The sequence below is a fragment of the Sus scrofa genome, chromosome 1 (genome assembly GCF_000003025.6).
Source record: "Sus scrofa isolate TJ Tabasco breed Duroc chromosome 1, Sscrofa11.1, whole genome shotgun sequence".
NCBI lineage: Eukaryota > Metazoa > Chordata > Mammalia > Artiodactyla > Suidae > Sus > Sus scrofa.
Window position 1 is genome coordinate 126,167,736 of NC_010443.5, and position 18,696 is coordinate 126,186,431.

The 18,696-nt window shown below is 38.0% G+C and overlaps 1 protein-coding gene across 1 annotated transcript; it reads right to left on the reverse strand.

Moving 5' to 3' along the window:
• Window positions 1,209-17,078, reverse strand: BLOC1S6 (biogenesis of lysosomal organelles complex 1 subunit 6). The gene is made up of 5 exons (NM_001098592.1): window positions 16,957-17,078; window positions 11,935-12,076; window positions 7,173-7,260; window positions 4,857-4,943; window positions 1,209-1,503 (listed from the first exon to the last, which is right to left on the reverse strand). Exons 1-5 carry the CDS (start codon window positions 17,036-17,038, stop codon window positions 1,384-1,386), a joined length of 519 nt encoding a protein of 172 aa, NP_001092062.1. The 5' UTR covers window positions 17,039-17,078; the 3' UTR covers window positions 1,209-1,383.

The window sequence follows — 18,696 nt, forward strand, 5'->3', positions numbered from 1 at the left end:
GGGAAAGGCTTTCAAACAAAAAAGAAGGGAAAGGCTTTCAAACAAACTTTTTAAACCTTTAAACAGACCAGTTCTAAGCATTCAACATAAATTTAATGCCTTCTCCATCATTACTTAGTCTGATATGTTATCAGAGGTAGTGATTCCAGCTAAGCAAAAATGTAATGTAGATTATAAAAGATACACATTCTAGTCACACACCTTTATAGGTTCTGTATAGTCTCTAAGTAAGAGACCAGATATCAGTTGGATATTAAACAATACTAAAACACTAAATATTCTCAATTTAATACAATGAAACTTCATATTTCCCTCATATAATACATTTCTACATATAATATGGGGGTGGGATCTAGAAAACACTAAAGGTATCATGCTGCCTCTTTTGTGAAGAAGCTATTTTCCCATTTTCCACCATTCTTGTCATTATCTATAAAATGGGTAGTTGGTATATATCATTCTACTTTTAAGAATTTTTTTAAAAGCACAGAAAAAGCAACCACATGTGAAGCTACACAATAAATCAGAGGACAGACAGAACTAGTGATAAGACTTCCCATGTGGAAAGTTGGGTTCATTATCTTATCAACTTGACAACTGTATCTCACAGACTGTGATGACTGTAACCAAGAATTATAAATATTTAAGCACATTTGAGGGTGTGAAAGCTACACCACCCCCGCCAAACTTTAGGAATATATATAATCTACTTTGAGCCCAGAAGCTACATAAGAACTAAATAGCAACAACAAAGCTAAGAAGCGGTGAGAGTACATGGTTAGTGGAATCAATATAGCATCTTGCTCACCTACCCTATGCCTAAGATGCTAATATTTCCTGCATACATATTTTTCTATCATGTTCTTCACAAAGGCTTAAACCACCTCTTTGTCAGTGGTAGTATGTGATTAAACAGGCTGGCATTTCTTCTTAACCAAACAATGTAAAGCTAACTGTCAAAAACCAGCTTTGTATTGACAGAGAGGCAAATGATTTTAAAAGAAACTGAAACTTCTAAATCCACACTTATTAAGAAGCTAAGAGATTCATACTAATTTTTAAGCACTTAGAGTCTAAACTATTGAAACAATCAAACCATTTTCTACTTTATAAATGACTTAGGGCCAAAAAGAATGAATTTCAAAATTAAGTGAAACAATGTTGAAAAATTACATATAAATATATAAACCAAGTGGCATCATGTCTTCTACTTAGGGAAGAAAGCTTCTTGAATGGCTGAAATGAAGATAAACAGCACTCCTGAGAAAAGGATTTCAAAACTCAACACAACGGTATAAGGCACTACCTTAACTTCAGTCTGCACTGGGTCATCTTAAATCAAGAACATGAATAGGAGAAGGACAGATACAAACATCCAACTTCTCAGGTCCTTTTTGCTGGTTTGGCAGTTAACTGTTTTTCTCTTTCAAATTCCTTCTCTCGTTGCTGCTCCCTTTCCAACTCTTCTTTTTGCCTCTTCTGCTGAAGTTTAAGTGCTCTTTTCTATGCCAAAAAAAAAAAAAATTAAAAACAAAGAGAACACAAGGCTTATAGGTTATAGTCTAATTTAAAAGTAGCAATGCTTTTACACAGAGGGCCTCGAACATGATGAACCCAAAGACATATTATAATTAAAATTGCAAAAGTTAAAGATAAAGAGAGGATTCTAAAGGGAGTAAGAGTAAAAGCAAAGAGTTAATTATAAGGGAGCCCCATAAGGCTATCAGCTGTTTCTGTGCAGAAACTTTACTGGCTAGATGGGAGTGACAAGATATATTCAAAGTCCTGAAAGGGGAAAATCTGCAACCTAGGATACTCTATCCAGCAATGTTATCATTTAGAATAGAAAGAGAGATAAAGAGTTTCTCAGATAAGCAAAAACTAAAAGAATATAGCAATACTAAATCTATCCTAAAGGAAATATTGAAAGGTCTTCAGAAAAGAGAAAATCACAATTAGAAAGTAAATCACTTGGGAGTTCCTGTTGTGATGCAGTAGATACAAATCCAACTAGTATCCATGAGGATGCAGGTTTGATCCCTGGACTTGTTCAGTGGGTCAGGGATCCAGCATTGCCATGAGCTGTGGTGTAGGTTGCAGACACAGCTCAGATCTGGCATTGCTATGGCTGTGGCACAGGCCAGCAGCTGTAGCTCCAATTTGACCCCTAGCCTGGAAACTTCCATATGCCATGGCTGTGGTCCTGAAAAGCAAAAAAAAAAAAAAAAAAAAAAAAAAAAAAAGAGAGAGAGAGAGAATAAATCACTTAAATAAACCAGGATACAGATTAAAAAAAAAATAAGAAAAATTTCTGTGAATGTAATGATAATTACAAAGAATGGCAAAAATATGAACCTAAAGGATGTAAAAAAGGACATCAAAATCATAAAATCTAAGGGAGGAGAATAAGAAAATATAGATTTTTTTTCTAGAATGTGTTTGAGCTTATATTACTACCAGTTTAAAGCAAGTAGATATAGGAAGGGGTTAACATATTTGAAAAACAGGGTAACCACAAATCAAAAACATATAATAGATTCACAAAAGCCAAAATGAAGAGAACATAAGCATAATGCAAAAAGAAAATCATCAAACCACAAGAGGAAAAACAAAAAGGAAAAGAAAGGGACAAAGAAGAAATATAAAATCAGTGGGAAAATAAGCTCAAAATGACAATAAATACGTGTATCTATCAATAATTACCTTAAATGTCAATGGACTTGGGCTCCAATCAAAAGACATAAAGTGGCAGATTGGATTAAAAAAAAAAAGAGAGAGCCTACAATATGCTGCCCACAAGTGACCCATTTTAGGACAAAAGACACACATAGACTGAAAGTGAGGGGATAGAAAAAGACATTTCATGCAAACAGAAATGACAAGAAAGTAGGGATTACAATATTCACATCAGACAAGAGACTTTAAAATAAAAAAAATATATAAAGAAAGAAAGATATGGTGTGGATAAGCAATGAGATCCTGCTGTATAGCACAGGGAACTATATCTAATCACTTGTGATAGAACATGATGGAAGATAATGTGAGAAAAAGAAAGTATATATATGTATAACTGGGTCACTTTGCTGTACAGCAGAAATTGACAGAACACTATAAATCAACCATAATAAAAAAATTTTTAAAAAAGAATGATAAAGAAGCACACTGTACAATGATAAAAGGAGCAATACAAGGAGAGGATATAACATTCATCAACACACATGCACTTAATATAGGAGCACCTAAATACATAAAACAAATACTAACAGACATAAAGGGAGAAACTGAAAGGAATAAAATAATAATAGAAGACTTTAATACCCATTCACATCAATGGACAGATCTTCAAGACAGAAAATCAATAAGGCAAAAGGGAAACTAAATGACACACTAGAACAGTTAGACTTGATATTTTCAGGACCTAATATCCAAAAAAGGCAGAATACACATTATTTTCAAGTATACATGGAACATTATCTAGGATTGACCTAGGGCACAAAACAAGTTTCAACAAACTAAGACTACATTAATTGTTTCAAGCTTCTTTTCTGATCACAATGGCATGAAGCTAGAAAAAAACAATTACATGGAGACTAAACAACATGCTACTAAAATACCAGTGGGCCAACAATGAAATCAAAGAAGAAATTAAAAAATATCTTGAAGCAAACGACAATGAAAATATAACCATACAAAATCTATGGGATGCAGCAAAAGCAGTTCTTGCAGGAAAATGTATAGCAATATAGGCCTTTTTTAAGAAATAAGAAGGAGTTCCCGTCGTGGCGCAGTGGTTAACGAATCCGACTAGGAACCAGGAGGTTGCGGGTTCGGTCCCTGCCCTTGCTCAGTGGGTTAACGATCCGGCGTTGCCGTGAGCTGTGGTGTAGGTTGCAGACGCGGCTCGGATCCCACGTTGCTGTGGCTCTGGCGTAGGCCGGTGGCTACAGCTCCGATTCAACCCCTAGCCTGGGAACCTCCATATGCCACGGGAGCGGCCCAAGAACCAAGAGATAGCAACAATAACAACAACAAAAAAAGACAAAAAGACAAAAAAAAAAAAAGAAATAAGAAAAATCTCAAGTAAACAACCTAAACCACCACCTAAAGAATTAGAAAAAGAACAAAACCTAACATCAGGATAAGGAAGGAGATAATAAAATAGTAGTGTTTTTGGAGAACAAACTAGTGGTACCATTGTGTGTGGGGAGGGGGGCAGCAATATAGGGGTACGGGAGTGGGAGGTACAAACAAACTACTGGGTGTAAGATAGGCTCAAGGATGTGTTGTACAACACGGAGAACATAGCCAATATTTTGTAAATAACTGTAAATGGAAAGTAACATTTAAAAATTGTATTAAAAATTTTTAATTTTAACATTTTTAAACAAGTAACAGTGCTCTGATTTAAGATAATCAATAAATTTCATATTTAACTTTCATATTTGTTCTGAGTTTTTTTTAATTGATGTATAATTACTGGAAAATACTATATAAGTTACAGATGTATGACATAGTGATTCACAATTTTTTAACGTTTGGGATACTTTAAGGTCTCCTTGATACAAGAAGTTTATTTACTATAAACTCTTATTAAATGAGAAAGACAGTGACATATTCAGAGAACATGAGCCTACCAGCCAGTTATTAAAGGAAAAGCCCAAAGTGAAGCCCAAAATACATAAGAATGTATTTTAAAGAAACAAACAAAAAAAAAACCACAATGTACCATGAATTAAGTATGTTATTGTATATGAATATAAGAAATCAGAAAATAAATATTGGAGAAAAATAGACAATTAAACCTCTATTTATATAAAGACTATGAAAGAATTTTTTAGCATTGATTATTAACTCACTTTTAACTTTGATGTCTTTTCATGAAGCATCAGCATTTCTTTTCTTATATTCACCAACTTGGCATGATAGTGTTTAGCTTCAGTGAACTTACCATGGAAAAGTAAACGAAAAGTCAACTTAAAACAGACAAATATCAAAAGGGATAAATAAATCAATGTCTAAATTACAGTTCATTCTTCCTAAATTGGTCAAATTTTTGAAGCTTTAATTATCGCCACATTGTAATTCCAAAATTCAAATCTAATTTAAATCACTAGCAGGCTTTTGAGAATACTTGATTCCGTGCAGATTGATTAAAAAGTTACTAAACATAATACAGACATTTATATTCTATACAGATAACATTTTGCCTTAAAAACATGCAATTTTAGTAAGACTATCCAATAATGCTCAGTTTTATTTAAGAAAAGTAAAACACTCTACTGCCTTTACAAGAGAGAGGCCAAGCCAGAGTACATAGGACAGTTTAAGTGAAGTGTCTGCCCATCGGGAAAAACCAAGCTATGACCAGAAAGCCCTGAGAGGGTGGCAGACAAGTTTGGTCATATTCTTTGGGCTTCTGAAGTCAGACCAAGGAGAACAATCTCTGTAAGCACACTTTTATTTCCAAGTAGTGTTACATATGTATAGACTTTCCATCTCAGCCAGAGATGGGAGAGAAGGAAAAAGAGCTCCTCATTCTCAGGAAGCAAGGCAACAGAAAGAGAAGGTCAGGTAACAAAAATGAAAGAAGTGTCAGTAGAGAAATTAGCAGCCATAATACAGCTACAAGTAAAGTTGGAGTCAGATGAGCTCTAGAGCTTACAGACTCTCTTTCTCTCTCTCTGAGCCTTCTAATTTTCAGTTCCTAAATGACAATCAAAACCACTCTTGGGCTGAAAGAAGGAAAAAGAGGAAGACTTAGCTTCTGCCCTTCAGATGGAAGCAACAATACTACATTTGCTTGGTTCATTCATTCTTCATTCTTTCATTAATTCATTCATTCAACAAAACTCATTCTGCTGCAACATGAACTCAGTGGGGAAGACAAAACTAGGTAGGCTTCACAAATCAGGAACTATTGAATGGAAGACTTCATATATACTACCACATGCTTCTATCTAATACTAGAGAAGGCAGTCTTGGTTTCTTATTGTTATAAAAGGAAAACATTAGTAAGCCACATTTTTCCAATGAAAAGTACATTTTTTGACGTAAGTATGAAAGTACACAAAACCATGCAAACTAAGCTAATGTTAGTTTCTAATGTTTGACATAAAAAGGAAGATAGCCACAAGTTCCTTATTTCTGTTAATTCTCCATTTCCTAAAATAAAGAGTATCAGTTCCTCTCATCCAAAAGCTATAACGCTCCTGATGAAATTCAACTATTATTGCCTATATTGAAAGACATAAAGGGTCCATAAAGGAGCTTCAAACAATCTGTTTCAGAGTTAAGTTGTTCTGGCATTGTGAAAATGCCATACAATTGAATAAATGCTAATTTCAAAATCCATGTACTTGATAAAAAGAGATGTGCTTTCTTTAACAGGAAAAATAGTACCCCCAAAGCTCCTTACTTTTACTTCTCTTTTATTTGTCTTCAATTATGAGTAGATCTATTCCAGACGTTCATATATAAGTTCAATTTCCTACCTCAAGTTCAACATTTGAAAGCTAGCAATTCAAGAAAATAGAAAGTCTAATAAAGTAAATCAATGTTTCTTGTTAAACAACAAATTCTAAACTTTAAAAATTAGAGGAAAAGGAGTTCCCACTGTGATGCAGTGCATTAAGAACCTGACTGCAGTGGCTCAGGTCGCTGTAAAGGCAAAAGTTGATCCTCAGCCCAGCACAGTGTGTTAAAGGATCTGGCATTACTATACTTGCAGCGGACGTAGCAGCTATGGCTTGGATTCAATCCCTAGCCCAGGAACTTCCATATGCCACAGGTGCAACCATAAAAAGGAGTTCCCATCATGGCACAGTGGTTAACGAATCCAACTAGGAACAATGAGGTTGCGGGTTCAATCCCTGGCCTTGCTCAGTGGGTTAACGATCCGGCGTTGCCGTGAGCTGTGGTGTAGGTCGCAGATGTGGCTTGGATCCCACATTGCTGTGGCTGTGGCGTAGGCCAACGTCTACAGCTCCGATTAGACCCCTAGCCTAGGAACCTCCATATGCCATAGGAGCAGCCCTAGAAAAGGCAAAAAGACAAAAAAAAAAAAAAATTAGAAGAAAAGATCTCAAACATACATAAGTACAAAGCTGGGAGGATAAACCTAGCTATTTCTAAAACAAGATGTCATTAAGCAATGTCAACTAAGTCATACTTACCAAAGCATTAATATCCAACATAGAATGACATTCCTTAAATTTTGAAATCTCTTGTTCCAGTGTGTCTAATAATACAACTTGGTTCTGTCTGAAACAAAAGCACATAGTCAAAATAAACTTTACATACTTTAAGAGGAGGGTCATTAAAACAAATCACATTCAACTTGGTCAATGTTAAAAGGAGAAATAATTTGGAAGTTTATTGACATTCCATGGCTTATTTAGTTTAACATAATCTTTTTCAAAATAATATTCCAAATCCTCATTCTGATAAGTAAACGGGTCTTTTATTCATGCCTCAATTACAGACTAGAACAACATCAAGCCATTTTAAATTATTTTATTATTTATTTTTAGGAACTCTTTGTATTATCATCAAAAGTTTTTTTAATACTATGTTGCCCAAGAAACTTGATGTTTTATTTATATTAAAACTGTAACATTACCATAAAGGAGAAGAGAAGCAGTGACTTTTTAGATTAGGGTTGGGAAAAATGCAGCACCAAGGGATAATAACTAGTCACATGATCTTGGAAATTTAGTTTGTTTCTCTGGACCTAAACTTCTTCATTTATAAAGTAAGGTCAATCCAGGTAATTTCTAAGCTTCCTCATTAAGATCTGAGTCAAAACTTTCTTTTTTTTTTTTTTTTTGCCTTTTTAGAGCCACACTCATGGCATAGGGAAGTTCCCAGGCTAGGGGTCAAATAGGAGCTGCAGCTGCCAGCCTATACCACAGCTCACAGCAACACCATATCCCCAACCCACTGAGTGAGGCCAGGGATCAAACCCATATCCTCATGCATACTAGTCAGATTAGTTACTGCTGAGCTACAATAAGAACACCTGATTCAAAACTTTCTATTGAGGAAGAAAAGCCAATTTCTCTGATATTCTTCTCCAGATCAACCAATGCTAGGATCATAGGAATAAGTAACACTGTGGGGGGAGGGAGCATTACCTAATTAAATAGTTCAAAGAATACTATAGACAAAGAAAAATATGACATGATGTGCTTGCAAAACTATGCAAACAGAGAACAATGAAAATAAGAAATAGCAATGAAGAGACTGAAAGGCAGTTACAGTATCTCTACCATTCAGTACTGAGTGTGGCATACCTCACAGGTCACAGATGTCCCTTCAGCTGACCAGAGACTACAGAAGGTGAAAAACAGAATGGATGAGAGGAAAACCCAGCAGATCAATGACCCAAGAGAGGCAGGACAGTAGAAACAGGCTGCTACAACTGGAAAACAATTTATTAACATAATTTATGGAAAAGGGATCACCACTACTTATCCCCTGGACGTTAAAAAAATAACAAAGGAATACTTTCAACACCTCTGTTCACAAATTTGAAAACTTAGATGGAAATGACTAATTCCTTGAAAGACACAAACTACTAAAATTCATACAAAGAGAAACAGATAATCTAAGTAGGCCTATATTTCTAAGTAGTAAATGTCCAGAAATGAAAGAATCAGGAACCGGTGGCTTCACTGGGATTTCCACCTAATATTTAAGGAAGAAATCATACCAATTTTCCACAATATCTTTCAAAAAACATCAGCAAAGAGAGCACTTCTTAACTCATTCTATGAGGTCAGCATTATCCTAAAATCAAAACCCGATAAAGACATTACAAGAAAAGAAAACTATAGGCCATTATCTTTCATGAACATAGGTGCAAAAATTCTCCACAAAATATCAACAAATCAAACCCAACAATGTATAAAAAGAATAATATACCACGACCAAGTGGAATTTATGCCAAGCACGCAAAGCTGGTTCAACATTTGAAAATTAATCAATATAACCCATCGCATCAACTGGTTAAAGAAGAAAAATCATATGGTCTTAACAGCTGATGTAGAAAAAGCACTTGGAAAAGTCCCACACTCGTTCATGATTAAAAACATTCTCATCAAACTAGAGAGAGGAACTTCCCCAACTTGATAAAGACCATCAAAAACAAACAAACAAGAATAAAAAACAAAACCTACAGCTAATATTGCACTTGTGGTAAGAAACTAGAAGCTTTCCCCCTAAAGATCAGGAGCAAAGAAAGGATGTCCACTCTCACTACTCCTATTCAACATTGTACTACAAGTCCTAGCTAATGCAGTAAGACAAGAAAAGGAAATAAAAGGTATACAGATTGGAAAGGAAGAAATAAAACCATCTTTGTTCACAGCTGACATGATTGTCTATGTAGAAATCCCCAAAGAATCAAGAAAACCCAGGAACAAATATGTGACTACAGCAAGGTTTCAGGATACAAGGTTAATATACAAAAGTCAGTTGCCTTCCTATACACCAGCAAAGAACAATTATATCATTTATAATAACCCCTGTCAGAAGAAATACTTTGGCATAAATCTAACAAAATATGTATAGGATCTACATGCAAAAACTATTAAGCTCTAATGAAAGAAATAAAAAAAAGATCTAAACTATGGAGAGATATTCCAAGTAAAAGGAATTAAAAACTCAACATTGCTATGATATCAATTCTTCCCAACTTGATCTATAGGTTCAATGCAATCTCAATTTAAATTCCAGTAAGTTATTTTATAGAAATCAACAAACTGATTCTAAAATTCACATGGAGGAGTTTCCGTCATGGCACAGAAGCAATTAATCTGACTAGGAACCATGAGGTTGTGGGTTCAATCCCTGAGGTTGTGTGTTCACTCACTCAGTGGGTTAAGGATCCAGCATTGCCATGAGCTGTGGTATAGGTTGCAGACACAGCTCAGATCCCGTGTTGCTGTGGCTGTGGCATAGGCCAACAGCTGTAGCTCCAATTAGACTCCTAGCCTGGGAACCTCCATATGCCTTGGGTTCGGCCCTAAAAAAAAAAAGAAAGATGACATAATGCCATTTGCAGCAACATGGATGGAACTAGAGAATCTCATACTGAGTGAAATAAGCCAGAAAGACAAAGACAAATACCATATGATATCACTTATAACTGGAATCTAATATCCAGCACAAATGAACATCTCCTCAGAAAAGAAAATCATGGACTTGGAGAAGAGACTTGTGGCTGCCTGATGGGAGGGGGAGGGAGTGGGAGGGATCGGGAGCTTGGGTTTATCAGACACAACTTAGAATAGATTTACAAGGAGATCCTGCTGAATAGCATTGAGAACTTTGTCTAGATACTCATGTTACAACAGAAGAAAGGGTGGGGGAAAAATGTAATTGTAATGTATACATGTAAGGATAACCTGACCCCCTTGCTGTACAGTGGGAAAATAAAAAAAAAATTATAAAAAAAAAAAAAACTATGTGGATCAAGAAAAAGAGAAAATAAACTGCAGATTGGGAAAATATAGTTACCAAAAAAACAAACAAAAAAAAAAAAAAAAAAAAAGAAAGAAAAGACAAAGAGTAAGTTTTACAGCAGCAGCACCACAAAAAAGACATGACAGGCCAGCTGGTCTGACCATCACAAAAAAGCTGACCACCACAAAAAAGACATGACAGGCCAGCTTGGTCAATCCAGAGAGGTCCTGACCCACAAAGAAGCAGAAGCTCAGGCTGCTGTTTCTGGGTGGGAGCTAATAAAATTAGAGTGTATATTTTTACAAACCATGGATCCCATTCTATTGGTTCCATTCTTCCTTATCCTGTTCCTTTCTTAGCTTATCCTCCAATCCTTTATTTAGCAAGTAGACTTATTAACTAGGAATGAAATGGGTCATCTCAAAAAAAAAAAAAAAAAAAAAAAAAAAAAAGATAATTAAGGAGTTTCCATTGTGGTTCAGTGGGTTAAGAACCCGACTAGTATCCATGAGGGTGTGGGTTCGATCCTTGGCCTCACTCAAAGAGTTAAGGATCCAGGAGTTCCCGTCGTGGCGCAGTGGTTAACGAATCCGTCTAGGAACCATGAGGTTGCAGGTTCGGTCCCTGCCCTTGCTCAGTGGGTTAACGATCCGGCGTTGCCGTGAGCTGTGGTGTAGGTTGCAGACGTGGCTCGGATCCCGCGTTGCTGTGGCTCTGGCGTAGGCCGGTGGCTACAGCTCCGATTCAACCCCTAGCCTGGGAACCTCCATATGCCGCGGGAGCGGCCCAAGAAATAGCAACAATAACAACAACAACAACCAAAAAGACAAAAGACAAAACAAAAAAAAAAAAAAAAGAGTTAAGGATCCAGTGTTGCCACAAGCTGCAGTGTAGGTCACAGTTGCAGCTAGGATCTGGCATTGCTGTAGCTGTTGCATAGGCCAGCGGCTGCAGCTCCAATTTGACCCCTAGCCCAAGAACTTCCATATGCTGAAGATGCGGCCATAAAAACAAAGGAAAAAAAAGATAATTTAGGATTTCTGACAACTCGTGAACCAGCAGTTGAACACAAATGTGACTCTTAATGGAGGTAACTTAGCACTTCTACTTAGAAACAGGTGTTTACCCATTCTGCAACATTCCCAATAGGAGATATTTTCCTAAAATAGTGGTAAGACACAAAAACTAATCAGTCTAGATAAGATTTAGGGGTACTTCTTAGAAGAGACGAAACACTCGGAGTATTAATTTCACTTTTTACATTTAGGTTACTATGTAATCCAAATTACATATATTCTATGTAATTTAGATTACTCCACTCCCATTTGCTATCACAAAAGATATAGAAATACTCATTATATTAAATGTTACAAAATATTACCCCTAATACAGCATATACGTTAACTTATACAGTAAACTATGACTATGCCAGAGGGGAAAGGAGTGCATTTATGGTTTTTGTCAGCTCACGTGAGTTCCTGGAGGGCTTGTTTTGATCTCTGCAGATCTGGCAAGTAGTGAGAAAGCAATCCTTCTGCCAGCTGCTCCACAGCTTTGTCTTCTATGTTCAAGTCCTCTGTTAACCCTTCATCTGGAGAAGTGTCGCTTAAACCTATTGCCAACCAGAAAATCAAATTTAGGAAGCTTTTAAATTGACACAGAGGTAAAAGAGTAGTAGGGAGGGAGAGAAAGACCCTGGTAGTGGAGTTCAGACCAGACACATAGCCTACTTAAAGTATCTTTTTTTTAAAAACTTTGACCTCGTGAGCATATTCTAAAAGAAGAGTTATGAGCACTCAGTATTTTTTAGCTACTAGTACAAGGTAAAGTCTGGATTAAAAGGACATTAACATACACAAAATTCTCTACATTTATATATTTTGCAGGTTAGAGGATTTCATTTCCCATGACTTATTAAAGGAGTCTGAGGCCAAAAAGGGAGTAACAGTCACTGAACGGAAACGAGAAATTCTTCTTTTCAAAGCTCACAGAAATTATATATATTTTAAATACAATAACTAAAAGTATTCTTATACAACTAGGAAGTAATATGGGTCAACGTTTGTTTTGTGTACAGCTTAATACATTATTTACATGTAAAAGGAGGGTTTTTTTGTCATTTGTTAGAGATGATGGGAGAGATTTTCTAAGAATTTCTCCTCTCTTGAGATTCAGTACCTTAATTTACCATAGAGAATAGTATAATAACTGTCTTATGGAGTTCTCGTTGTGACTCAGTGGAAGACAAGTATGACTAGTAACCATGTGGACACAGGTTTGATCCCTGACCTCACTCAGCTCAATGGGTTAAGGATCTGGCATTGCCATGAGCTGTGGTGTAGGTCACAGACTCAGCTCAGATCCCACGTTGCTGTGGTTGTGGCGTAGGCCAGTGGCTACAGCTCCAACTGGACCGCTAGCCTGGAACCTCCATATGCCATGGGTGCAGTCCTAAAAAGACAAAAATAATAATAATTGTGTGTATATCTACACATCATGAACTATTTCATTCATACTTTTCCACTGAATAACAATGTAAGCACTGTGCCAGACATTCAAAAATGTATTAATATGACTGCCTGTCAATCACTACCCCACCAAGAAAAGTACAAAACAATTTCTAAACAGGGTTCAATGAACGGTTTGTAAGATTTTAGAATCAGAGGTTTAGAATGAAAAAAAAAAAAGTGAGATGGTCACATTACTAAAATTCTACTTCAGAACATTTTTAAACTAATATTGAACTCTGAAACATCTCTAATCATAATCTGATAATAATCCATAACAAGAAATTAGATCATTATACAGAATAACTTTATCATGACACTTTGCTTATAGCTTATTTCCAAGTATAGTTTTTACCACAGATTTAAATGTTGGCAAGGCTGAGGAAAACAACATGCTATCATATTCAAAATTAGCTTTTAGAAATTAAAATAGCACAGTGTTTATTTGGATCCTGAGAAACATATAAACAATCTTTGGAATTCTCAAGGCTGCAAGGCAATATTCAAACAAATAAGAGCTAACTAGAGGAGTTCCTGTTGTGGCTCAGCAGTAACAAAGCCAACTAGCATCCATGAGGATGTGGGTTTGATCCCTGGCCTTGCTCACTGGGTTAAAGATCTGGCATTGCCATGAGCTTCAGTGTAGGTCGCAGATGTGGCTCGGATCTAGTGTTGCTATGGCTGTGGGACAGGCCAGCAGCTGTAGCTCTGATTTGACCCCTAGTCTGGGAACTTCCATATGCCACAGGTGTAGCCCTAAAAAACATAAAAAATAAAATAATTTTTTTAAAAAAAGACTTAATTAGAAACTGAAGCACTTCGAAAATGAAATAAAAATATATAATAGGAAAAGTGGAACATTTACAGATATTGTCATTGATGTACCATCAGATGGGACATTAATAAAAATATATCTGATGATTCAATAGTTTGTAATAACCTATATGGGGGAAAGAATGGATATATTTATATGTATGACTGACTCACTTTGCTGAACACCTGAAAATAACACATCAGTGTAAATCAACTATACTCCAATAAAATTAAATTTAAAAAAATCTGAAGATTAAAGGCTTGATTACATCTTGATTAAAGGCTTGATTACATCTTCAGATTAAATCTGAAGATTAAATCTGAAGATGTAAAGGCTTGATTACAATAATACTGCAAACAGCGGCAACTCTAAAAAAACACAGAAAACATAATTACTACAGATAAACAGACACAACCAAATAAGGGCATTTCAATCATTTTTTGGCCACACCCATGGCATGCAGAAGTTCCTGGGCCAGGGATCAAATCTGGGCCACAGCTGTAACCAGTGCCACAGCAGTGACAATGCCAGATCCTTAACCAGGTGAGCCACCAGGAACTCCAAGAATATTTCAACTTTAAGGAATAATAACCAATACACCTTCCTTACACTCTACACACATTTTAACTCACAGACCACCCCTCCAACCTCTTATCCTGCCCCAGTATTCTGGTTAATTATTGGAAGAGTCTGAGGTTACTTGTGTTTTCACAACACTTATTTACTAAAGTTAAGGTACTTTATTGTGGGCGACAAGAAACATTTGCTGCACGTGTATTTTATACACTAGTTTTTGAGGTGACAACAATAAATTCGGCAAGTCCCCTTCCCAGAATGGGTTCAATACAGGAGAATCAGAGAATGTGAGAAGTACCTCAGATGAGAGAAAGAGCACTTTCACCAGGGATATCAGGGAACAATTTCTAAAGGAGCTGAAGCTTGAAGAAGGGGGCATAAGCTGAAAAACAAAAATACTCCTACTCATTCCCTTAGGCCAGAGTCACTCTGAAGTTTCTTACACAGCTTTCAAGAAATTTTCTTTGCATACTTACACTTACACCTTGTTTTTAATCACAAATGAAATACTGCTCTTACTGTTCTGCAACTTTTCTCACATATATGTCTTAGATATCATCCACATCAACATATTTCAATCTACTATATTCTTTTTGACAGAACAGAATTATATCTTATTTTATTGAGCCAGTTCCCTACTGTTATGAACTAATGTTTGTGTCCTTCCCTAAAATTAATATGTTGAAGCTCAAACCTCCAATGTAATGGCATTTAGAGGTGGAAGTCTTTGGGAAGTAATTAAGTTTAGATGAAGTCTAAGGGTAGAGGTCCCCATGATGGGATTGCTGTCCTTAACAGAGAGAGAGAGAGACCAGAACTCTCCCTCTACCATGTGAGGCCACAAGTGGAAGGCAACCATCTGCAAATCAGAAGAGGGTCCTCTCAAGGAACATATTCTGCCCAAATCTAAATCTTGGATTTCACAGCCTTCAGAACTTCAAGGAATAAATGTCTGTGGTTCAAGTCAGCCTGTTATTTTGTTATAGCAGCCCATGTAGACTAAGATAACTCACAGAAAAATGACACATTTTCACTTTTTGCTATTTCAAACAATGTTGCATGAGTCTCCTTACTTGTCTTTGCATATTCATGCCACTGTTTCTGAAGGATAAATTCTTAGGAATAGATTAATGGGACAAAGATTTCAAGTATTTTTTTTTTAACAGACACTGGAAAACTGCCTTCCTAAGAGATGGCACCAATTTACACTGCCACTAACAATCTACATGGGCTGCTATTTCCAAATGGGTAATAATGCCAGACTAGGAGAGAAAGGGATGCAATACAGGTAGAGGAAGCAGCATGAGGCAAGGTGGGAATATAGGATTGCTCTGGAAAGAAGTTAGTTTGGGACGTCTGGAGCATAAGACACATGCAGTAGTGAGTTGTGGCCAGCCTTCAAGAACTCTTGGGTGCTAATCTAATGTATCTGGCCCTTAGTTTAGTAAGTAGTAAGGAGCCATTTAAGGTTTCCAAGTAAGGAAACAACATGATAGGAGCTTTATCTTGGGGAAGTGACGTGACAGGGAGCTAGATGGAATGAAAGAGTAAAGGACTGGAAGGGCACTAGCCTTACAACTGTTGCTGTAGCAGTGAAATGCAAAAAGGAGATGGAAATTGTAGAACAGAATCCCCTAAATAGAGGTAGGAGGCCAGTGAGAAGAGTCAAGAGTAATGTCAAGTCATAGGGACTTGGCACCATTAATAGGATCAAATATCTACTTTTATTTATGTACATGCTATATGTGAGATTAGTGCAAAACAACCACGTCAAAGTACCCAACAAGCGGATGGAGGAGCAAGCAGAGAGGGACCCGAGCTGCACTTGTACACAAAGAAGCCATATTTATAGAATAAACTTGTGCAGGTGGGAAAAGAGGGAGATCACTGAGGAAAAGCACGACCAAGAAAGCGCTGAGTTATTTGGGGGTAACTCCTGAAATTTTGCAACAGGAAGTACAAGTAAAGGCACGTCCAAAGTCCTGCAGCCTTCTGCACCTAGGGCACCTCATCTGAACCACAGAACACAGTAACTGCTTTGACTATCTTCTCAATTCTCCCAAGGACGGTAAATACATAGTACCATTGCGGATGCACAGCAAGTCAATTCACTACATTCAATAGACGTCCTAAGCCATTAGGGCTTAAATCTCTCCTGGAACTCAGGATGAGAAGACTTCTGGAGAAATAGGGATGCAGTAAGGTCAACATGCAAGACGAGCATTTCATGAGTAAGTGGTCAATAAAACTGGATACATCAGTTCTCTGAATCACAAACCTATTATCCTTCTGAGAAATTCATCCTAAACCCCTAACGTGTAAGAGTGTGCTGGAGTCAACACACAAACTCAGAATGGCTTCATCATCAACCTCCACCAACAGCACCCCAAACACCGCTTCCCCTCCAGACCTCATTTCCCCTCCCCTGCTTTCGATTGGAGGTTAGGCAATATAACCATACTTCCGCGCTGGGGCCAAAGCCTCCAGGCCGCGGCACCAAAAGCATCTTATTCCTGCGAAACGGCCCACTTACTCTTACTCCCGGAGACCCATCCACTCGGGTCCCAGCCGCCCGCCCCGCCCCAAAGCACGTACCAGGCGTGATGTCCTCGGCCCCCAGGCCGTCAAGTGGCCCTGGCAGGACCCTGTCCGGGGGCGGCGGCCCAGAGACACTCATGTCCCGTCCGCTGGGAATTGGCAAGGGGCAGCTGTACAGTCAGAGGCAGTAAGTACCGAACGAGTCCAGAGCCTACCCGGACAAAAGCGACGGTCGCACCCGGAAGTGACAGAAGCGGAATGCGTCAGGCCCAAGGCACTTGACCACGGTCCGCCCCACCCCCTTCTTGCCTTCCACCCCTTCACCCCCACTTCCGGGACTCTGCGCTCAAGAGGTTGTCTGGTTAGGAAGTGGTCTGAGTAGAGTCGGCTGTGTAGCGGTGGTAGGAGGCGGGGATGAGAAGGGGTGGTGACGGGAAGGGGCTGCTCCCAGGAGTGTCTCTGAAGACTGGAACGCACTGTGTTGAGCATGGGCGAGCAGCCGGACTTGGTTCAGTAAGTCTGTGCAGCTTTTCAGTTTTGTGTCTGCCTAAGGAAACGCCTTGAGAACAAGGACCCTGCAAATTTGGACCTATTAAAAAGTCAACCTTTAGCTCTCTTCAGCCTTACTAATTGGAGGTTTTCCCGGGATTCCTTTTCCTCCTGTTGATTGTAGCTGACCAATTTATTAGGCCTGGGTTGCAGCATCCACTGAACAGATTCAGCCAAATTACTGAAAACTGCACTTACTGAGATCCTAAGGGATGATGTCACGAACTTTAATGAAAAACACTTAGAAATGGGCAGAAGCAGCGTCAGACCCAATAAAACGCCTCTTTACCTTCGACCCTCTCACTTAGACTGTAATAGTGGCCTCCTAATGTTGCACCCCAAATAACTTATGCTGCAGGCAAGGTGTCTTAAAAAAAAAAAAAAAAAAAAAAAAAAAAAACTCGAGTCCTACCACTCTGCCATCTTCTCTCTAATCTTCAAAAAAATGAGAATTTGGCAGTTCCCATTGTGGCACAGCAGAAACCAATCCGACCAGTATCCATGAAGATGTGGGTTCGATCCCTGGCCTCCCTCAGTGGGTCAGCAATCCGGCACTGTCATGAACTGTGGTGTAAGTCACAGACAGGGCTCACATCTGGCTTTGCTGTGACTGTGGTGTAGGCTGCCAGCTACAGCTCCCAATTCGACCCCCTAGCCTGAGAACTTCCATATGCTGCAGACGCGGCCCTAAAAAGCAAAAGTAAAATTAAATTTTAAAAAAATTTTAAATGAGAATTTATGTCAAGCCTCAGAGACTTGCACCTGTTCCCCAATACTCTCATCAGTGCATTCACACCCCTTCGTCTTTTGGCCTCCTTTCCTCTCAAGATTAGCTGCTTCTTACTACCTGTGGTAAGGAGAATAATCCCCCCACCAAAGATATCCACAGACTTAATCCCCAGAACCTGTGAATATGTCATTTCACCACAAAAGGGTAATTAAGGTTGTTAGTACTATGACTTATAAAATAAATTACCCAGGGTTATTGAGTGGGGACCAACATAATCACAAGGGACTTCAAAACTGGAAAGGGGAGGCAGAAGAACAGAGCCTAGAGGGAGATGTGACTATGAAGAATGACTAGAGAGATGAAACGTTGCTGGCTTAGAAAATAGACGAAAAGGGTTACCAGCCAGGATTGGTGACCTTTAGAAGCCAGGGGCAGGGGAAGGAAATGGATTCACTGCTGGAGCCTCTAGATTGGAACTCAGCCCTCCCAACATCTTAATTTTATCCCACTGAGATCTG